General features: G+C 32.6%; 2 protein-coding genes across 2 annotated transcripts; both read right to left on the reverse strand.

The window, feature by feature from the left end:
- Window positions 1-139: 139 nt before the first annotated feature.
- LOC130445583 (midnolin homolog) lies at window positions 140-9,788 on the reverse strand. Its single transcript, XM_056781294.1, has 5 exons — window positions 9,391-9,788; window positions 9,239-9,326; window positions 5,341-5,680; window positions 4,534-4,679; window positions 140-2,517 (listed from the first exon to the last, which is right to left on the reverse strand). Exons 1-5 carry the CDS (start codon window positions 9,594-9,596, stop codon window positions 2,296-2,298), a joined length of 1,002 nt encoding a protein of 333 aa, XP_056637272.1. The 5' UTR covers window positions 9,597-9,788; the 3' UTR covers window positions 140-2,295.
- Window positions 9,789-12,600: 2,812 nt separating this feature from the next.
- LOC130446078 (alpha-aminoadipic semialdehyde synthase, mitochondrial) lies at window positions 12,601-23,520 on the reverse strand. The gene is made up of 12 exons (XM_056782128.1): window positions 23,261-23,520; window positions 22,483-22,994; window positions 21,666-21,891; window positions 21,320-21,608; window positions 20,988-21,247; window positions 18,166-18,236; window positions 17,684-18,105; window positions 17,075-17,255; window positions 15,798-15,967; window positions 15,424-15,741; window positions 12,919-13,095; window positions 12,601-12,775 (listed from the first exon to the last, which is right to left on the reverse strand). Exons 1-12 carry the CDS (start codon window positions 23,315-23,317, stop codon window positions 12,660-12,662), a joined length of 2,799 nt encoding a protein of 932 aa, XP_056638106.1. The 5' UTR covers window positions 23,318-23,520; the 3' UTR covers window positions 12,601-12,659.
- Window positions 23,521-23,568: the final 48 nt, after the last annotated feature.

The raw sequence follows: 23,568 nt of genomic DNA on the forward strand, positions 1-23,568 counted from the left end.
ATCTATCCCTCCATCTAGAGTACTTATACGAATTTTTCTCTTGATGGTACACACCTTTCGATTATAATATAAGCTGGGGCGTAGAATTCGAGTAAATCTAATATTTTGAGCTCTATTTTTAATATATTAGGAACAAAGATTTTAAAAATACTTTATTAACATAATCAATTAATTCTCAATATACTAAGGGAACAAAAACAATAATTTCAAATTAGATCACAACAAATGATCACATCAATAATAAACAAAATAAATCTTAATACCTAGTTTTAATTGCAATCAGACGTACCTAAGAATTTAAAGAGGAAGTACTTAAAAATAATTAAATTGATTTAACATATCAGTATATTCTAATTATACAAAAAAATTGATAGTTACAGCTGCTTATCATCAATTTGTTTTTGTTTTTTCAGTTTATTTTTATTTTATAACTGAAAAACCAAATAGTGGGAGATAAGTCGGGAGCAATATTTTGAAAATAAAATGAAAATTCCATTAAAACAGATCAATTTTTCTCATTATTTCTAATTACATTTTCACCCCTCTAGAAATTTCAAAAAAAAAACAAAAATTCTGTTCATAATACCAGAGGAGAAATTGAAGAAACACTAAAAATAAATCAAAGTTTTCTTCAAATGTTTAGATAGTTTGTTTTGAAGACAAAAAATTTTTTTACTACTTTTAAATGTGTCCAACCTAATCTCTTGGTAACTTCGTATAACAAATATTTTCCATATCCCTTCAGTTTTTTTCATATCGAGATTGCCCTGTAATATTTATGGGAATAGAAAAAATGATGTTCGTAACTTTTGTGAAATGGCTATTATCACAAAGTGCTCCTATTATTAAATGATCCTTATATTGACAGTTTACAATATATAGCTAAGCAAATGAGAGGAAAAACAGAGAATTGGAAGAAATGGAGATCAATTGTCGAAAAAGGTAAATTCAAAAAGAAATATCTTGGAGGAAACGTGACAAATGTGAAAATATCAGTAAAGAAGATTCCAGAATGGTATCTACAAGTAAAAAGACCAAAAAGTAGAACAAAATCAAGAATAGAAAAAGAATGAAAGCAAATTGGGAATAAAATATGGAGAAATAGAGATGTATAGTTGACAAGGTGAAGGTGGAATAGCATATAAAACATGAGAATGTCCGTGAAGAAGATTCCAGAATGAAATCTACAAGTAAAATAGCTAAATATAGGCTAAAATCAAAAATAGAAAAAGAATGAAGGCAAATTGGGAACGAAATATGAAGAAATTGAGATCAATAGTTGATAAGATTAAGTCAGAACAAAAAATCTTGGATGAAACATGGAAAACGTGAAAATATCAGTGAAGACGATTCCAGAATGTAACCCACAAGTAAAAAAACCAAAAAAATAGAAAAAGAATGGAAACAAATTAGAAGCAGAATATGAAAAAATGGAGATCAATAGTTGCCAAAGTAAAGGTAGAATAACATATTTTGGGAAAATCGTGAAAATGTCAGTGAAAAAGACACCAGAATTGAAACCACGAGTAAAAGACAAAAAAATAGATCAAAATCAAAAATAAAAAAGAATGGAGATTATTAGTTATCAAGGTGAAAGTAGAGCGAAATATTTTGGAGGAAACCTGGAAAAACATTTAGTTTTTTCTATGGAATGTATCGTTTAACGATTCCCTTAAAAATAAAATTGAAATTTACTCAAATTCCATATAGAATTCTATATTGCTACATTTATTCTCCCACTTTGGCGTTACTAGTTATAAATCAGTCAAACAAAAATTTACTAACAGAAAATCACTTTTCGAAACGTTAAAAATATCAAAGAAAAAAACATAAATATTATATAATTAGGTAAAAACCAGTTTTTTTAATAAACTCTGAAGAAATTCAAGTTATTGAAAAATAAAAGTTTGAATTCTGAGTAAAAGCAACCGATAACTGATAAACCAAGTGCACGGATAACAAAAATAAAAGGAAAAAGTCTATGAAGATGAAAAAGGACAGGGTAATGAAATATGTAAACTTCTGTAACAGTTACAAAAGAAATCAAGACATAGGGCCAAAAACTCAAGGATGGGGTACATAAAGAAGCTGCAGTTACATTTTCTAAAGAGAAATATCAAGAGAACCAAACCTTCGGAGATAGTATAAGCTGCAAGTGAAAGAGATCAGTTAAAGACCAATTGGCGCCGGAAAATTTTTTTCTTTTATGTAACTAACGTTTCAAAAGTAGATTTCCTATCTGCCGAACAGCTTCTTTAAAAAAAATTAATAACCTATGTACAAGGAAGCCGTGTTTCATGCGGTGACAGTATCTGTGTCACTCTGAGGTAGAGAATACGGTTTTTGTTTACGTTGTCGCCTTCGTTCGCGCCTTTCCCCCATAACAAGCCTTAGGTGTTCTAATTTGCCGCGAGTTCTTAGGTTCTGATCTTCGCTGCACGAGGTCGTTATCATCGGCTCGTCTTGATGTTCTGTAGGAACGTGGGTAATGGGTTCTTCAGATCCTTTACGGGTAACCTAAAATAATAATTAATAATCTACTGACTTTTGGGTGAACGTAGGATTATTCAGGATAAGGAGGAATTTTATTTGAAGGAATGTGTCCTGAGAAAACAAATAATTATTTTTTTTTAATCACAACAAAGAAGTTTTTTTAATAAAATGATATCTAACCCACTCTGGTTATTATTTGATTACTGAATGCAGGATATTGAGAAAACCCAATTTTTTTATTTGAGTAGGTTTTAGAGGTATTAAAGACCTTTTACTCAAAAAGCCATACCAGTTATAGATTTGATTAAGGTTCTAGTTATCCTAAGACCTTAAGATTTATCTAGCCTTCCTTGACATCTACTAATTGCTTTCTAGTTCTAATGACCCCAATATCTATGTTGGCTTCAATAAGGTTTGTCTCCTGCAGATCTAGGTGAACTGGAGTGTCATTCTACTTCCCAGGTTTCCTGTACCTTTTATCCAGATAGTTCCACCAGTTATAGATAGATTTAATCAGGGGTTATATCATACTGCAACCTTAAAGTTTATTGAACCTTTTATGAGCGTTGTTTTCAATATCTACTGTTTGTCTTCCAGTTCTAATAAACCCCAGTATCTATACTGGCTTCAATAAGGTTCTATGGGTATGCTTCTTCCAGAACTATCTGGATTGGAAGACCATTGTCCTTCTCAGGTTACCTGGACCTTTTATCCATATGGTTCCACCAGTTATAGATAGATTTGATTAGGGATTACATCACACTGCAACCGTAAAGTTTATTGAACTTTTTATGAGAGTTGTTTTCAATATCTACTGCTTGCCTTCCAGTTAGAATGAGCCCCAGTATCTATAAAGTTCTGTAGGTGTGCTATTTTGAGAACTAGGTGACCTGGACTATCTTCCTCCTTCACAGACTTCTTGAAACTTTTACCTAGATAGCTTCACCAGTTATAGATAGATTTGATTAGGGTTTACATCATACTTCAGCCTTAAGGTTTATTAAGCCTTCCATGAGAGATATTTTCGACATCTACTGTTGCCTTTCAGTTCTATACAACCTCAGTATTTATGTTACCCTCAATAAAATTCTTTAGGGGATTCTTATTCCACAACTAGGTGGACGGAGTATCAATCTACTTCCCAGGTTTCTTGTACATTTGATCCATAAAATTCCACCAGTTATAAATAGAATGGATTACTGTTCACATTATACTGTAGCCCTGAGGTTTATTGAACCTTACATTAGAGCTGTTATTGATATATACTGATTGCTTTCCAGTTCTAATGAACTCCAGTATCAATGCTGATTCCAATAAGGTTCCTCCATAACTAGGTGAACTGGAATGTCAACTTCCTTCCTACGGGATCTAAATTCATCAGTTTCTGCTATTAACAAGTACTTCCTGAGCCAAGAGCGAGGAAAGGTATCTAAGCTCCTGCTTAGATCCAAATAATTTTCGAATCTAACAGAATCAGAATTTAAAAGGAACTGGAAAGTCATCAGCAGAGAGTTTCTCTTTGTTGAAATTGTCTTTTAGGATCCCCAATTAAAAAGGATGTTGGTTTTGAGTCGGTATGGGAGCTAAGTGCTTTGGTAACTCCCCAATGTCATATTTATAATAGATTCTTTCTAGATTTATTTCCACGTCTCTTTCAATTGCAATTACCATGTTGAATTATACAGGTGCCTAATGATCATAATATAAATATTATATAGTCCATTCATCTAAAGCTAGACGCAATTTTCACATAACCATAACAGTCTAGGTAATCTAGTTAATTGTGCCTTAGTCTGTAAATTCTAGATTAGAGCAGGAAGAAGTAAACTAGAGCTCAAAATTAATAATTGCCCCCAGAAAAAATAACATCAGTTATAAAGTTTCAAACCAGAGCACCATAAAACTGTATAAACAGGTTCATACGCCAACTAGATGAATGGACTATAGTTAAAAAGATTTATTTACTTAATTTTAATGAATTGTAAAACTAAATAATGATGGATGAAGGTGATTTAATGGATAAAAGTAATAATTACTCACCCTACGGAGTTCTGGTACTGAACAAAGGAGATCATTAAGTATGTGTACAATAGTGGCAACATCACGACGTGGTCGACCCTTGGGGTCTTGTAAAGCTGGATTCAGTGCTCCACTGAATGTTCCAGAATAGACGCTCTCTCGTCGTCCTAAAACATAGACCATAGCAGCAAATAGATATAGAAAAATATAAAATAAAGACAAAGGAGATACTATATACTATATATATTACTAAAGGTAACCAGAACCATGGAAACTACAGTGAAATAATGTTTCAACAAAAGTAGAAAGATTATTAGAAGAAAAAGTTGAAGAGAAAGATGATAAAATGTTTTCCCCTGTAATTTGAAGTTTATCTATATGATTATTCAGCTCTGGAACGTTCTGAAATTGTTCTAAAGAACTTATGAGAATATTATAGAGCCTCGGTATACAAAGATGAAGAATCGAAGATTTTAAGGCAAAGGTAACCAGTACTTACCATAAAAAATACAAATAAATAAGGTTCCAACAGTAATAGAAAGTTTATTAGAAGAAGAATCGAAGAGAAAGTTGATGAACTGAAGAATTTATAAGAATATTCTATGGCTTCAATTCAGCTATTAAAGCAGCACCCGATATAAGAGACAAAGAATTTGACAAATTAATTAAAATTGCAAAGCAAATAGAAAGTTATAACCCTTCATTTTTGGAAAAATTTATTAAATTTTGACAATATATTAGGTAAAATAAGGGACATAGATCAAATAAAAATGGAACATTGTAATTTTTTCGAAAAACGACAATATCGAATGAAAACTCTTTTCTCACCTCTATCTTTTCCAGAGAAAACATCAGCGGACAGTCTTCTGAGGGTATGTTGCAAATTTCTTGAGGCCTGTAATAGACTAGGGGGACTAGGAGAAGATGGGGGTTGAGATGTTGATGAAGGACAGATACTGGTCGTAGCGGATGAAGAAGGGGATGTAGGGGACGGGGTAGTTGATGGTTTAGCACCAGAAACGGTACTTAACTGAAGTTGAATTAGCATCATGTGATCTCCTAGACGCATACTGAGATTAAGAGGTGCTTTACCGCATAAAAATTCGTTAACTTGGGTATCGTTTAGAGATTCTAGAGCTTGCATTATTCCAATTTCTGGACGTTGGGTCTGTAAAAAATATATATAAGTTTTTTTACTAAATATTATCAATAAATTTTCTTCTAAACATAGTTTTTTACTAAAACTACATAAATATACATTAGTCACGTGGTTTTCTACCTTGCTTCTGGTAGGGAATGTTACTTCAGATTTTGTTATTTAAAATGATAATAACTATGCATTTGGAAATAAAAAATATATTTCAGAGAACAAATATATAGCAAATGACTTTTGTTTTCATCTTTTTTTTCAGATACAGGTTTTGTTTGGTTTCATTTCCATAACAAAACAAATCTTAGAAAGTAAAATACTTATCGTTGCCATATGTACAAGTATTTTATCCATAATTATGTAATTATTTTAGTAAATATGAAACTTAAGGACATAAAACGTTATCAAGAATAATTCAAATATTTAATCCACCAAAAAAAAAACATTATATACAAAGTTTTTTATAATAATTATAAGACAAACATCACAATATTTGAAATATAGATTAAATAGTAATTAACAGCATTAACTAACCATGAAGTACCAATAAATAGGACATTTAATTATAAAAATAGCTAAATCATTGAAAAATTTGAAAAGAAAAGAGAAAAATAATGGAAGAAAAATTTATATAATTGTTTTTTATTAATAGTATTTTAATCCTTAATTGTGTAATACATTAAGCTTGACAATATGTAACAAATATTTAGATAAAAGGCAAAATCAAATCAAGAAAATATTTGGTGAAAGGATGAAATGGAAGTGTACATAAAAAGTGGCACTAGATTTTTTTTTGTGGTCTTTGGTCTCATGGTCAATTTGAATACATGTGACATTGAGTTCCTATAGATTGTTTCCAAGATTTTTCGTTAAATACAAAAACATGATTTGCGATAACTTAAGAGCTCGCTTTTCGATTGAATTAATTGAAATAGATAAAGTTTGGGAATAAAAGAAGGTTAAATTACATTACAAACCATTTTTCAGCATTCTTATAGTTTTGAAAATATTCAGAATACTCAGCAAAATGAACATTTATGCAAACACGTATTAATTGTGAATAAAAAAAACATATAAGACTTGTTACAAATTGAGATAATTTTGAAATTATTTTTTTCCAATCTTTATGAATGGTAAGTCATTTTGGTAACAAAATGAGACTCGAACATACAAATACGAAGATTTAGACAAACCAAAGAATATAAAAATGTTTCCAGACCAAAACAGGATTAAAATATGGAGATCCATTATCCACTACACTGTTGAAATATAGTAAAAAGAAGGATAAGACAGCTACTGGCATATGCAGATGATGTAGTGAATGATCTTAAAGATATTAGCAGAGCCTTCTTAGAAAATATAAATATATATAAATCGAAGTTTATGATAAAGATAACACCACAAAGGAAAGAAGTAATGAAAAAGAACAAGGGAAGAAATCTAGAAACATATTATCAATAACTTTTCCATAGTTATTTATGCTGAAAATTTGCTTTTCTGATACTGAATTAGACAAAAAGTAGCTTTCCTGAATTTAATTTGGTCCAAAATTGAGTTTTCTGAGTCAAAATCGGTCAGCTATTGCATTTCTAGGTCGAATCTGGCTAAAAACTGGCGTTTTTGCTACCTAATTGTGAAAAATTCACTTTCCTAAGATAAATTTTGTGAAAAATTGATTATTGTGAGTCAAAAATTGCTTTTCTGAATCAACTTGGCTCAAATATACTTTTCCTAATAGTAAATTCTACTTATGGCGTTAAATTGTATTAATTATGGTTTCTGAGTTAAATTCCTTCAGAAATTGCTTTTCTAACGTTATTTAGTCTGAAATACAGTAAACAACATCAGAAAGGAAATTTGCAAAGCCTTCATAGAAACAGCGAATTTAAATGTCAATGAAGAATCAAAGTTCATGATAATGACAACACCACAAAGGAAAGGAGCAATTAGAACTGTATGAAGAAAAAGTAATGATCTCAGAATAAGTTATGTATATTTTGAGGTGATTATCAAGGACGAAGGTGACGAGGGAGGAAATCTTGAAGGATGATGGAGGAAAGTAAACAATTGGAAGCACTGAATGGGTTCCAAAAAAATCTTCAGAAAGGTAAAGTTACATCTGTAAAAAACAATAATAAGACTACAAAAATATGAAACCCAAGAAAATTACAGAAAAATGTCTAAAAATTATATTAATTAAAAAAAAATTTAGATAGATAAAAAAACTATAGTTATAAGACCTACAGCAATTTGAGATTGTGATTTATGAATAATCAAATGAATGGAAATCGAGCAAAACCAATAAAAAACAGAGAGATTTATGAATTGGACGTGTTTTTTTATAATTGTTGAACATTTAGAGAAAAATATACCCAATTGGGTGTATACAGGAAAAACAAAGCTTTGGAAGTGTTGTATGTACAGTTATTGTGGCACTCCTAATTTTAATCAAGCTTATCAATCATTCATTCATTACGTCACTGTAATATTTGATCCATTTTCAACAAATATAAGCCATTCACATAACCAGCATCTTTGTTAATCAATTGGCGACAAAGGTAAAGCAAAACTGAGTGAACATTCGTTTCATGTGTTTTGTACTAGTTTCTAAAGCACGCATCTTTGTCTCAGCATTATGTCATTGATCAAACTCGGGAATTTGGCATTGCAACGGAGTGCTTTGGTTCACACCTTTATATAGCGAAACTACATGCTGGACATGTGCTGAATCAATCAACTTTGTTGCGGGTGCCAATTCCTAGCGATTCAACTGAAACACAGACTAATGAAAGTAGTGACAGTTGTTCACCTCCAATTATGTTTGGCATTAGTCAAAGTCTCCTTAAAACCCTACTCCTGAGAATAACTGTCCAGTTCATCTGCCATTCCATCCACATAAAAAAAGCCCAGGATACCTCAGAGACTACATCCAATGAAGATCTTTTCTTCAAAACAAGCTTATCAATTATTCATTCATTCTGTCACTGATATATTATTATTGTTTGATATAGTTTCAACAAATATAAGCTTTTCACATAATCAGCGCCTTTTTCAATCAATTTGCTATAACAGGAAGACTTAACAACCTTAAATGTTACTTAATGTAAAGAAAATAACGAGAAATTGAAGAATAACAAAAGTTTTACAATGAAAACAATAAAATATAAGTCAAATTGAAAGAATTTAATGTAATATTTATTCAATTTTATAAAGAAAAATATATGTAAATAAGAAAATTTGGAAACTGTGAGATCGAAAAATGAATATATATATTTCTGGATCTCCTTGTATAAGAAATGAATAAAAAAATAATTTTTTAAACGTCTAGTAACAGCAATTAGGTACCTTTTAAACTGTACACAATTATTAGATGAAAGTAAAAGTGAAAAAATGTACATTTTATAAATTTAATATACACTTTGTTTTTAATTTGAAATTTATTATAATAAATAAAAATTACTTTCCACAAGATAAGATCAACGTTTAAATTCCAAATTAATACGAAAATTATACTAAATAAAATATTGAGACATAAATTGAAATGTTATCAAATATCAAAATGTCAATTTCACTTACTATGAGTCCTGTTTCGACATTTGGTAATAAAGTAATTCTAGACCCATCAGATATACCATGATGAACCAAATTTCCATCTTGTAATTGCCTGGAACAGATTAATTACCGAATTACAACAATAGAAGTAACTGTACTTTGGTTTTAAGACCCACTTATCTCTGAACAGTAAACATATTCTATCTCTGGGAACTTTAAGTCTTTTCGATATGAGTTTTTTGAGATTTTCGATTGAAATGTCCGATTCAACGCTTAGATAAAAATCGCCCCCCGTAGTGGGGCTCACATGTACATTTATTTGGGTATTTGGGCCACACCCCTGCGAAATGGGGTTAGTAGATGATTGTGAGCTGTTTTCCATATTCCTAGAGTCTATTTTTGAGGCACTACACTTTATTTAAAGCACTATAACACTGGACCGAGTAGCTTTATCGATAACTTTGATGCAACATTGCTAAATGCATAAAACTACAAAAAAAACAATACTGGTGTTACGGTACTGGAGACCGACGATCCTGCTGCCTGGTTTATCTGACAAGTGTAGCTGCGCGTCAGAACCAATCATTGAATTCACACAAAGAACTGTGATATGTAATGATGGTTGTCTACTTACTGTCATTACATTTTAATAAATTAAGTGAAAAATTAATATTCAAATTTACATATCCTAATAGAATAATCAGAAACTGAGTTTACAAAATATTCTTTTTAAATTATAAATTCATATACATTGCTGAATTCTATTTTCAACTAATAATAAGATGAGTTCAATATATTATATTCATTTTAATAAGAAATTCTGGATCAATCCGAGACTAATTTAGGATTTTAAAATAAGTATAAATATGGATTTATCATTTGTCTATTTGTAAATACACAAATCTGGGCTATAAACTAGATAAAAATATCGTAAAGTTTAAATTAAAGCAAATTTTAAATTTAAACTAAAATCTATATAACAATTCATTCTACGCAAGCGTGAAATCTGAAACTGAAACATTTTTGATAATCCCAAATGAGTCCGAAAGCAATTGAAAAGCCTATTGGAACATTGGACTTTACAATCCTCATCTTAATCGACGAGGTTTCATCTTTTATAATATTTGGTGATTTATCGTATTCTTTTTGTATTGTATGCAATACTTTTATTCACTATTTTCAATTTATTAAAAGAGTTTTATTTTTCTATGACCTTAACTTTATGATATACAGAGTGTATTTAAAAAAACGTGGTTGATACACTTTATATTTCGGCTCCTATTGAAATTTCAAAAACAAAATCACGTCATAATTAATTTTAAGTTCGTAGTTTCTTCTTTTGATGAAATTGGCTACAGTATTGTACAATTCGTGAATAATCTCAAATATTAATCATCTGAGATTGTTCTGCTTTCACTCGGGAATGTTCATTATAATAATTGTAAGACAAACATCACAATATTTGAAAGATAGATTAAATAGTCATCATTAAAACATCATTGATAAGCATAACCTAACCTAACCGAACCCCGAACCGTGCAATATCAATAAAAAATTAATTAAAAAAATACTTAATTTTTGAAAATTCATTAAGAATGTCCAATCTCTGAATTGTAGACTCTAGATCTCAAAATATGATGATTCTGCCCAACATGCCTTATGCAAATATTGCTAGTTTCCGAGATACAGGGTGTCCAAAATTTTGATTTTCGTAATAATTTTTTTTGTTTACAAAATTTCTCTTCGAAAATAGGCAATTTTACGTTTTTTGGCATGATGAATCATAATTTGCACTCTAATTTAACATTGCTAATAGAGGGCGCTAGTTACTCTAAATTAAAATTTATTGAACTTTTTAGAAGCAAATAACTCTATAACCGATTGAGTTACACGAATCAAAGAAGAGTAACTTTTTTTTGTAGAATTAACGCTTTTTAATATTTTTTTATTATTTTAGTTGTAAGTTTAGCCCAAAAAAAAGTTTACTTTGATTTCATTAAAACCAGGGCCGCATTAAGATTTATAAGGCCCGGGGTTAAAATAATGACGAGGCCCCCTTAAGGAATTCGAAAAAAGGGAAAAATTCACAAAATAATATCAATACGTTAGATTTGTGGTATCAACACATCAAAAAATACAGAATGATTTCCAAATAATGGGGCCCTCTTGGACCTGCGGCCCCCCCCAAGACCCTAGCTTAATCCGGCCCTGATTAAAACAAACAAGTGTAACTAGCGCCCTCTATTAGCAATGTTAAATAAGAGTGCAAATTATGATTCATCATGCCAAAAAAACGTAAAATTGCCAATTTTCAAAGGGAAATTGTGAAAACAACAAACTAGGAAACTAGCAATATTTGCATAAGTCGTGTTGATCAGAATCATCATATTTTGAGGTCTAGAATCTACAGTTCAGAGATTGGAGATTCTTAATGAATCACCCTGTATAAAAATGGGAAATATATTAGACATTAAAGGGATATGAACAATTGAAGAACAATCTATATAATTATATTTTATAAACACCTTGTGGACATTATGAATAATTTCAGTTTTAATTTTTTTCTTCCTGGTATAATTTTTACTTAAACGTAAAACTATGATATACAAGGGGTAGTCTGAGAAACGCAGTTCCTTCTATATTTCGGCTAAAATTTGACGCACTTGGGTCCAGTCTCAAAAAATTCTTCAGTATTAATGATCTGAAATAGTTCTGAATTCATTTGAACATACGAAATGGTATCTATATTTTGATTTTGAGTTTTTTCATGTTATTCTTGAATTGAGAATGTGATTCAGTCATTCGCAGGTGTTGGTAATAAGATATAACCATTTATTCATGTAATAATTGCTATTATTGCTACCAGAATCATAAAAAATGTTTACCAGCTTCACACACAAGCTGTAAGGACGATTATCGTATCTACTGGTTTGAAGACACTGCAATTTCGCTAGTTGTTTCAAAAAAAGAGCAAAAAACTCTAAAACGGATAGGAATTTTGCAAGAATATTGTTTTCCTACTACTTTGAAGGTATGGGAATGAGAGAGTCATGTCCTTTCAACTCAACATCTTCTTCACAAGTCTAATGTTCCTCAACGTTTTTAATAGATATCATGGATGCCAGGTAGGAATTTTATTCCAATACTGACTGACTTTTAATTAAGAGCTGCTAGCTCTTAATTAAAAAGCAATTAATAGTGACTAAATTTATAACCTGACCTAAAGAATTTGCTAATTGCTGAGAATAGCTTTGTTTAGCTCGTTGGGTATTTCTACACTTAAATAACTTGAAATCAACATGAACTGTTAATAATTTTCATTTTTTAAGTTAAAAACAGTAGTTAGTACTTAGATACTCATTAGGAACGTAAAACTGAGAAGCAAGAACATTACAAACAATTTATTGAATTCGGTTTTGTTTTCATAAATGATTAGTTCGTTTATTTATAAAAATTTTGATGTCTCAGTATTTGTTATACCTTCAGCTCGTAATCTTTGCAAGATTGGTCGATATACTTCTGGTGCAAATGGTAATATGGATCCTCTTTCCTGGATTTCACCTAAAAAGACATACAATATGATGGTAATATATCCAATTTTGAGGTTATGTAATAAAATCGAATGTAATCGTTTATTTGATAATAATATGTTTCAAATTTGAAAATTAACGTAGAGAAATATTGATAGATTATGAAAAACTAACCATCTAAAACCATTTTTGTAGCAATAGCTGTAGGGTAGCCGACAGTTTTAGCCATAGCAGAATGCCCGTTACTGTCACCATATACAACTAAATTTATTCCTCTACTTTCTGTTTTATTGTTCGGCCAAACTATCTCAACTTCGTGTCGTAAGATTACCAAATCTCTTTCATGTTTTTCTGCAAAAAATAAAATATTATAAATATCAAAAGTGTTTCTGTTATTTGATCGCGAAGATCAATAAGCAATTTTATTCTAACCTAATTTAACTAACGTGGGAATACCCTAATGCTAACGTTATAATTATTAGTATACCTTACTAGTTCCAACAAAATCGATATTGATTCTTTTTGAATTGTTTATATACATATTCATTAGTTCTTAAAGAAATTTTTGATTATCTTTTAAGTAAGTAAGTATTTTTAATAAATATTTACAATTTAAAATAATTTACTTCAGAATGTCTCTTTATGACGAATGATTTCCTTGGCATGTACAACGATCTAAATAAGTATCTACAAATCTCCTGAACCATAAACTTTATCGAGTTAAGCAAAGAGTACCTTTTTGTTAAAAAATCGATTTAAAAATTCATTTTAGCATCAACCGTGTCACCCTGTATAACCTCAAGGTTCCCATTTTGTAGTAATTCATCGCTATTTGAGAATTTGACTATGGTCAGGTCAACAGTTTCTACATCGAACCCCGTATCGAGATTAAAATAGCACCAAGGTGCATCAACGATGGTCCTTGTTATTTTTACCACCATACCATATATCCAGACAGGTTTAAATATCTGTTTGTAGAGAACTATTTTGTTGTGTATCTATGGACAATTTTGATTTTCTTTTTGGAGGTCAGTACATTTATTTATTTTTTATTCTTAATGTGGACTCCCCAGCGAAGTCTAATTCCGAAAAACTCTGCATATAGTTACTAGGATATTTGGTATGTCGTTTTTAACATTAATATATTTGATTTCGTTCAACTTGATCCGTCTTATATTAATAGAGCTGTTTGTAATTTCATTTTTCCACATAGTACTGGAAAGCTTGGCAGAGAAAACATCACTTAAAATTTGCAGAGACGGAATCGTGAAAGAAAATCCGTTCCTAAATAATGACCTGGGATCCTTGGGACGTGCCTCAGAACGTTGCATCGAAATACTTTAGCTTTGAAAAAAACTTCACTTACAATAAACTGTAAAGGCAAGTGGTATCAAAGCAATTAACAGAAATGCCATTAAATGGTATACGGACGGATCAAAAACAGCAGACGGACTGGAATAGGAATGTACGGGCCCAGAACTAAACACTCTGAAAGCTTGGGCAGCGCACCAAGCATTTTTAAAGCAGAAATCTATGCAATTGAAAAATGTGTTCAGTTCAATCTAGAGAGGAATTATCGTAAACAGGAAATCATCATTCTGTCCGCTAGACTAGCAGCCATTAGAGCTCTAAACTCTAAAATGGATTCCGGGGGCGGACAAGCCCTTTATGGGACCTGAGCCCTTAAGTGGTATCAGCTACAGAATAATGGAAAAGCACTGGAAAAGAAGGAAGATAGGAACAATACCAATTATTGCACAAACACCTGAAGATGCTGGACGCCAGCAGATAATGCGGCGTGCAGATTTTGTTGCACAAAAGACGAAACTTCTACCCACATTCTCTCTGGAACACTAAGGAACTCCAGAGCACTACAGCTGGGTGCGTATGAAATAGAAGACGAAGCGAACCCACTTGATTTTTTTAAGGATGATGGATCAGCTGTAAACACTGGGTTCTCCAGTATCGCAGCAAAAAGGAGGACACAATAGATCCTTTGGATATACATTGTAATTTCATAACAGCTTCTCCATGGTTTTTTCCAATAACTTAAGTGACAGTATCATCACCAAATGCATTTGTATTGCGTTGAAGATTTGATATATCGCTGGTAAATGAAGTAGTGTTAGATTAGAGTATGCTTATTCCTATTTTACTCTAAAATATCAGTCCAATAAATTAGTCAGCACGATGAGGTACCTGAAGATGTTTTGTAAACGTCCTTTATAATACATGCTCGTTTCTCATGTGGATTTCTTTGTGGCAAATTTGGATGCTGTGAGTGACGAACAATGCAAGAGGTTTCATCAAAGCGTTTCCTGAATGAAGAGGTCTACCAAGGGAAATGTAGTCCAGGAATGCTAGCAGATTATTAATGAAGACTTATAAAAGACCTTCCAGAAAACAAATATTAACGAAAAAGAAACGCTACAGCTTCTAATCTTCTAATAGGTCCAAATTCGTCCATCTTCGCCAAGTTCGTCTGCAGACGACCAAAACGTAAATTTTTCGGAACTGCTTTCTTCCGAGAAGTACAAGCCTGTGAAATTAGCAACCAAGGCACATCTTTCCCGAACACTACAATCTACAGGAGTTCAATAGGCACCACGTGTTTGCTTTTTACTTGGTGTGATTAGCCATTTTTGTTAACCAGTGTTATCTATAATTAAATATTCTCACCTAAAGCTAATTTTGTTGATAAGTACTGTGTAAGTGTATCTAACGGCGTTCCGCATTTCAAAATGTTATTTTCATCTAATAACCCCAATTCTTCTAAAATATCGACGGCGTTATCGGTTCCAGTTCGTTCGCTAATTTTATTTTTTAAATTATCATAAAACATGTTGGCGTCTTCGAGTCCTAATAGATCGCAAATCAATTTTCTCCATGTTACATCTGGTCCTTGTTGGTGAAGACTGGGATGGGGTTGGACATCCAACAATCCCAAAAATTGCAGTTGTCTAATAGCGTGTGCAAATCCACTATATCTTATTGTACCTGAAATTCACACCAACATAATTTAATCGTAGAAAATTAGGTTTTTACTTGTTTACCTCGTAAAACTGTGTTCGCTTCTTCAATACCGTAAATTTTCGAATATTTTATACTATCTCTGTTAGGAAATCCCTCTAAATTAAATCCAGGGAGGAAATCTAAAGGTTTAGCCGCTCTCATGAGCTCGCCACCTTCGCTGATTTCTACAATTTGTCCTTTTCTTAGGTATCTACAAAATAAATCAAAATTAGATCAAATCTTGTTAAAAAGTTTTAACAGGGCTGCTACTCAACTTTTGAGATATGGCAACACTGATCTGACTATGTTAAATCTGACATATCTATCATAAAGTTTGACATTTTTAATGGTGAACGAAATCAGAATGCGTTGTCATATCAGTGCTATATGGGTTGTTTACAGATAGTTGAAACATTTACCTTTGTCAAACAATTGAATTAAATCGCAAAACATTTACGTGCGATCACTAAATCAACAGCAGTGTGCCGATCAATTCGATTTTTGGTGATGAAACATCATCTCAAGGCACCGTGTTTCGCTGGTTTTCGTGAAAGTCGTCTAAAATCGGCTGTTGTGCCAGACAACTTGGGCATTAGTTCCACTCGCATATATTTAATATTGAATTAAAATTTGGATTTCAAGAAGATTTGTTCGCGTTGGATAACGCATAATTTGACAATCGCTCAAAAAAATCACGTCTCGATTGGTGCAAAGAAATTCAATCGTGGTGCTTCAAAAGACGTCTATAAGATCGTTACAGACGTCGAACCATGGATCTATGCATATGAAGACGAAAATAAACAACAATCGACTGTATGAGTCTTTCAAGACGAGCCAAATCCAACAAAAGTTGATCGCGGACGAAGCACTTCGAAGCAAATGGTCGCCTGTTTTTTCAGAATAACTGGATATGTCGCTACCGTTTCATTAGAGCAACGTAAAACGGTCAAATCTGAATGGTACACCAGCATTTGTTTGCTAGAAGTGTTCAATCAAATCAGCGAAACCAATCGCAGAAGGCTAATCATTCTCTAGCACGACAATACTAACTTTCACACATCAGTTCAAACAAAACCGCTTTGGAAGACATCGAATTGGTGGATCATCGCTATAGAGTCTTTGTTTTGCACCCAATGATTACTTCTAATTACGGTAGATCGAAAATAAATTGCGAAGTCAACGTTTTTGTACACCTGAAGATGCGTTCAAATCACATATCGACGATTAATCTTAATGGAAATTATTTTTAAAAACAATTAAGCCATATCTCAAAACTTAGATGGCAACCGTCGTTTATGTAAAACAAATGAAAATATACCTTGCTGATCCAAGACTATTGATAAGAGCTCCGCGTGGCGACCAAGAAAATTTATATCTCAAAGGATTGTCACTATACTCAGGGGCTGGTAGTCCTCCACAATATGACTCGAATGAAGTTACTGTTCCTCCGTTTGCTTTAACTTCTTCAATACATTCTAAAGCCAGCAAATGGTCGATTCCTTTGAAGAAATATTATTTTGTAATTGTAATTTTTGGTACTATGAAGTTTTTAATGAGATGGAATTATGAAAAAAGTGTTGTGAAAGTATTGCTTGTAAAAAAAATTGACCAGCAAAATCCATATTTGGAAACGTGACAGTTTGAAAAAAGAGAATTAGAATTAGGTGTCAAATGATAGATTCTTTCTCGTCCTTTTTATATGTCTTTTAAGATATTGATATGGATTTCTTGTGGGTTTCCATTAATACTTTTCTGTACTCGGCAAATATTTTTATTTTCCTTCTATTTCATTCTATTTTTTAGGAGATCTATTTTCGTCAGATGAAGGCATTTCTTTAACGAATCCAAGACAAATAAAAACTTAAGCAAAGGTAATTGGAGATAAACTACTAATCCAGTAGTTTATCTTTTACGAGTATTATATTACCTGGGTCTAGTCCAACTTCATTCAGAATTGTAACTCCAGCTTTTTGCGCCGCTTCATGTAGATCTCTAATTTCGTTCGACATATAACTTGCTGTAACCATATGGACCCCTTCTGAAACGCACGTCTCTGCTACTAAGGGATGAAGATTAGCTGGTAATATTGATACTACAACATTTGCTTTCTTTACTAAATCTTGTAAGCATTCAGTATTTTCTGCAGCGTTTAAATAAACACTTTCCACTCTAGAATATTTATTTGATATCGCATTTCCAAGTTCTGTTTGTTCACAAGCGACAGTAACACCAATTGAATCATCTCTGCATAAATATTCAACGAGAGGAGCTGCTACTCTACCAGCACCTAATATAAGTACGTTTTTCGAAGGTGTAGTGCCACTAGTATCTGATTTTAGTCTACTTCTTCTGAAAAAATAACAACAAAATTTGCTATAATCAATTTTTTCTTGCTATTTCAGTACTTACGCCGCACTTTTTCTAAGTTCTGTAATATATTCATAATTTGGGGTTAGTTTACCATTGCTAGCTATAATTGCCTAAAAAAAATATATGTATTTTTTTTTCGTTTGCGAGATATATCAAATTCCGAACTTGCTTTGAAACGAAATCAAACAATAATACAACGCTTAAAAGCAAATTAATTTCTAACAAGTCTCGTATAACGTTAATTTAACACGGCGGCGGTCATTTAGTAGTTACAAAGCTTCTAAGTTCCTTTTCCGATGCTCCCAACGATCACGCTGTCCAAATTTGTGAGGTTATCTTTCGAGAGTAGAAATCATCTCCGCGGAAACCGTTTGGTGTGAAGGAATCACTTCGCCTAGACCTAGGCACGCCTCTTCTATCTTATTTCAATTCATTTATTTGGTTATGACTTTCTACTCGTCATTTGTTGACATTTTATAATAATGGAATCATCAAAAAAGCTTTCGAGAGAAAAAATATCAAATGGAAAGGAATCTTAAGCAATGAAAAAGGGTTATAACTGACACTAAAGAAAATACAAGCTTGGTCAAAATAATAATTTATTTTTTTCTTCCCTGGCTCTTAATCACCATCCAATCGCTTCCCAACTCGGTTTTTGCTTCCATTGAAATGCTTCCCCAAACCATCCAAGAGCCTCCTCCAAAAGCCACGTTTTCTTCTATGCAACACGCGCGAATCTCTTTCCAGGTTTTCTGTACATTCGTTTTCTTCTATCTCTACCATGCAGGCTGAGAAAAGAACGGAACCCCAATTGTCAGTCCAATTAACGTGTCCTTTGGCAAATCGTAGACTCGGTGGACTGAGGTCAATTTGTGGCCAGTAACTGGTCTTTTTGACTCAAAATTAACTGCTTTATGTCCAACTACTTAACAGCCACTCCTTGCATTTCTCTGCGCTCTTGTTGGACTTGAACAACAGTGAGGGTCCCATTTCTTAGTGAAATGTTGACAATGAATCGGTCATCTCTCTCGGGTATGCACCTTTCTTTTTCGGAACCGCATCTTCGAGTCTACCAGTCTCTTGGTAACGACTATTGTTCAGCACACTGGCTACTTCTCGGTTGACTTTGGCCTGGTCGTAATAGGGTGACGGCTTTATCACTTTATGTCCATTTTCAGGTAGAGTTCTGATAGTGGTGGGACAGGTAGATAACCTTTTATAAATGTCAGTTACCTCAAGTTAGCACTATTGTAAACCAGCATAAAAAGTGTGGTTACCGATCATAATACCTACTACCAATATGTAATATCAAACATTACGATACTAATATGAGTTTCGTAATGAGATACTTTACTGCACTAGTGGAATAGTGGAATGAATTTATGAATAAAAAATTAAACCTCATTTATTATAATAGTCAAACACAACACCTGTATAATTAGTGATGTTTATTCCAGCTGACGTGGAGGTAATTGAAGAATTGTAGTTTTCAATTTCAATTTTTTGTAGAAACGATTTCTTCTCCCATTATTTTAGTAGCTATATGTTTTTTGTTCTCTAAGGATGTTTCTAAATATCCTTCAGCAACACTACTGGATTTCCATCCATCATGTCTCTTAAAAAGTGTATATCAACACCAGCATCAGCAAGTAGGGATGCTGATGATCTTCTAAAACAGTGACCTGTATATTGTGATGGATTTGGTGGATCCAGAAACGTTGCTATTTCTTTTGGAATGCGCCCAAAAGTATTGATACCAATTGGTCGAGAAAAACATTTTCCATTTTCATATGAAATAAAAAACCGGTCATGTCTAAGTTGAACATATTTTCGGACGTTATTCAAGCAGTTAAAACCAACGATGTTTCCTCCAGTAATAGGAAATTCTCTTTGAATTTTAGTTTTAGTATTCGGAATTTTGATCGTTATGAACGTTACTTCGTCAACTAACCAAACCAATTTTCATCAATTCTTCTCTTCGGCAGGTGCCAAACACACCCACGATTAAGGAAACCTATAAAAATAATATGCTACATGGAAATGTCACCATATTTATGTATAACCTAACCTTCATCATCAAGAATTGATCATCATCGGCTTCTTTCAAAAATCTGTGTATATTTTCTTTTGAAAATATACCGGATTTTTTCGGCTTGTGACCTTCACTTTTCCGCTTCAAAAAAGCCAATAGCTACGAATATTTATTTATTTCTTCAGAGATATCATTGTTCTCAGCATACTATTATGTGTCCATAATGATGATGCCTTTTCTTTTTCAGCTTTCCCAGCAAAATAAGCTAATAAAATTTTCTCCGATATATCACGGACTTTTTTTGAACTGCACCAGTCTTCGAATCGCTTATATTCTTTTTCGTATCTATAGCGGGATTTAGCGGATACCAGGGTTTGTATTCCGTTCGTTATTTGCAGCGAGTTCTATATCAGAATCCACACTTTCATAGTCGGAACTCATGTCGATACAATTATACCAGACTGAAGTGAACGCGTCAAAATTGACTGTGCGCAAAATAAATCAACAATGAGCGCAACTCTTGCTTGTTACATGATTCTAATATCATTAATTTCAGGAATATTGACTAATTTTGAATAAATAATTAACATAATTGGTAGTAGGTAAAATAATGTACTATATTCGTATCGTAAATTCATATTACGATATTCAATGGGACAAATTTTCCATCTCATTTATATCGTAAATATCTACTATATCATTAGCTTCAAGATTTTACTAAGAAAAATATAATTTCGTGTTACATTTTTTTGCCAGTGGCTTGCGATTTCAAGGGTGTCGCCTAAGTCAAATTTTTTCCTTACCAGTGTTGTATCAAATTTTTACTCACCCCATTTATAACTGGTGAAAAATTGTGACTTTCCAAGGGTCTTTGAGCGTTACTCTGTAAAATGTCGGTAGTGAATGGAAACAGAAGATCTCCGAAGAAATCTGTACTTTCTCTTGGTATTTGTGTCGGCATATTATCTATACTGCATACTAATACTCCCGGACCATTGAAACTGTTGGTATCTTTGTTTCTGTCGGCGTCATACAAACAGAAAGGTGTATCAATAGTTGTACATTCGTTCATAAATTCAATAGAACCACCTTAAAGTAAAATAAAGTATGAAACTCTGCACTCATATATCTCGAATTTTAAATTTTTTCTCTGATTTTTACCTGGATCAGCTGAAATATCACAAATACCCAACATTCTATGTGGCAGCGCTGGAGATCCATGTGAAGTAGGTAACCACGGGGTATGTGCAGACTTAAGGAGATGTTTAGCGTCAGGGATAGTTAATAATTTTGGACTATTCACCGCCCAGTATATTCCATTTATAATAACCGAAGCATAGGGAGCAATTTTTTTACTAAACGTAGAAATATATCTTTCCGGATGCTCCTCGTATTCGACTGGATCAAAACCTCCTCCATCTGCTCTTTCAAGATAATGATTTCTTCTAACCTAAGATTAATTTTGTTGTTTATATTGCAGTTTTGTTAAGAAAAAGTGAAAATTCACCTCACATCCATAAACTTTATTCAAACTACCATGTTCGGCTGCTTTTCTCAAAAATTCTGGCGTAACGTACTCGTGAGGCAGTTCCTGAAACACTTCCTGTGACCCTTGAGATACATTTCCTGACCCGGTGAAGACAAATGTAAGAGGACCAATCGATTTAGGCATTAATCCCAGTGCTATTTCGTAACCCGCATCCCTGACAGCTTGTCTAGCCATACTAGAATTTCTAAAAAAAAATAAATTAATATAATTTGATCCAACAAAAAGTTGGGTTATAACTCAAACTTGAATGAAAATAAGATTTTCTTTTCATTATAGTTAATAAACCTCTCAAACTGGTGAAAATACTGCATTGTATGATACATATCCTTGAACTTGATCTAATGGAAGAAGACAATCGGAGGATTCTCCAAATTTTTAAAGCCTCTTCGAGTTCAGGACCATAAAGGAATTACCAAGGCAATTAAGACAAACAAGATCTTTCCCTACTTGGTAATATAATTAACAACCAATGCTGTAAATAATCAAACGTGCAGTTTCAAAATATCCTCAAGTATGAAAATCAACATCATAACCCAGTCATTCGATTGTTTATGCTTATTTCTATTGCTCATCATTTAACAACCTTGTGAGAGTAGCTGAATCTCACTACGAATTGGTCGACAATCCACTGTATTCATCGGATCTGTTTACCAGAGATTGACAGACTCTGAAGACGATAATTTGGTTACGAAACGCGCATCAGATAGTGTAATTGGGAGTGTTGGTGTAGTGGTAGTGTATTTATAAATAATTCTAAAAATAGTTCGATCCATACCTATAATTATGTGGTGGTCCTATGTGCATGAAAGGTGTATGATGACCGAGAGCTAACAGCCTCAATCCAAGACCGTGTAAGATATTGATAGTTCCTGCAATACCGGCCATTTTCCCAAACGCCACTACCCTATTGCCCTTTTCGTTCATGAGTTTTTCATAATCGATAAGGCGAATTTTCTTTTCCAAAATAGCGTCTAGTAAAGGTAAATTACTCTCTTGAGCTTTGATTGTGTGCGAAAACATACAGTACGTTTTTTCAGGTATTAGTTGTTCTACTGGTACTTGTTTCACGCCAAATATGACAGATGCTTCGGAGATGTCTTCGTGTACCGTTGCTCCTGCATTGAGGTATGCCTGCATGGGGTACGCTCGTCTATTACTTGGCTGAACTATGACTTTTATACCTTTTTTGACTAGTTTTCTCACATGGTAAGGAGCGAAAGGAGCTCTTCTCTCCCAGATGCTTTGATCCTCTCTTCGAATTGCTATTACTTTGTTTTTCGACGTACCCTGAAACAATAAGTATTTGAAAATTGATTATACAATTCACGAAAATGCTTCAGACAACAAGAAATCGGCATACTCCTCATAGAGATCTTTTTAGGTTATCAATCTACCATCGATCAATACTGAAAGTCTTTGTCTTCTTTGTACTCCTAGTGCCTGAAAGATCCTTATATATGGACTGCTGATTATTGTCTATATAAGAAGAGAGATCAAACTTTAAAATATAGTGATTATGACAGACTTTGTTATACTCATATAATCATACTCACATAATATCTAGCAGCATCTGTAGGTAATTTAAGAATAATTTTTCTGAATCTCCACATTTTTTAATATTTAAAGTACGAACTCCATAATATTTTCAACGAAATATTGGAATTTATGTATCAGTAGTACTGGAGCGGGTAATAAGAATATTACATATCCCTCAGATTCTGTTATCTTTAAATTACTTAATGTTTTCAATGTAGAAACTTGGATTTAATCACATAACCTATAACCTTATTGACGAAATACGTCGATAAAAAGTAAAAGATACTCAAATTTAATTTATTCACATTGTAGTAGATAGATTTGT

This window comes from Diorhabda sublineata, chromosome 6, assembly GCF_026230105.1.
Source record: "Diorhabda sublineata isolate icDioSubl1.1 chromosome 6, icDioSubl1.1, whole genome shotgun sequence".
In the NCBI taxonomy this organism is placed as follows: Eukaryota; Metazoa; Arthropoda; class Insecta; order Coleoptera; family Chrysomelidae; genus Diorhabda; species Diorhabda sublineata.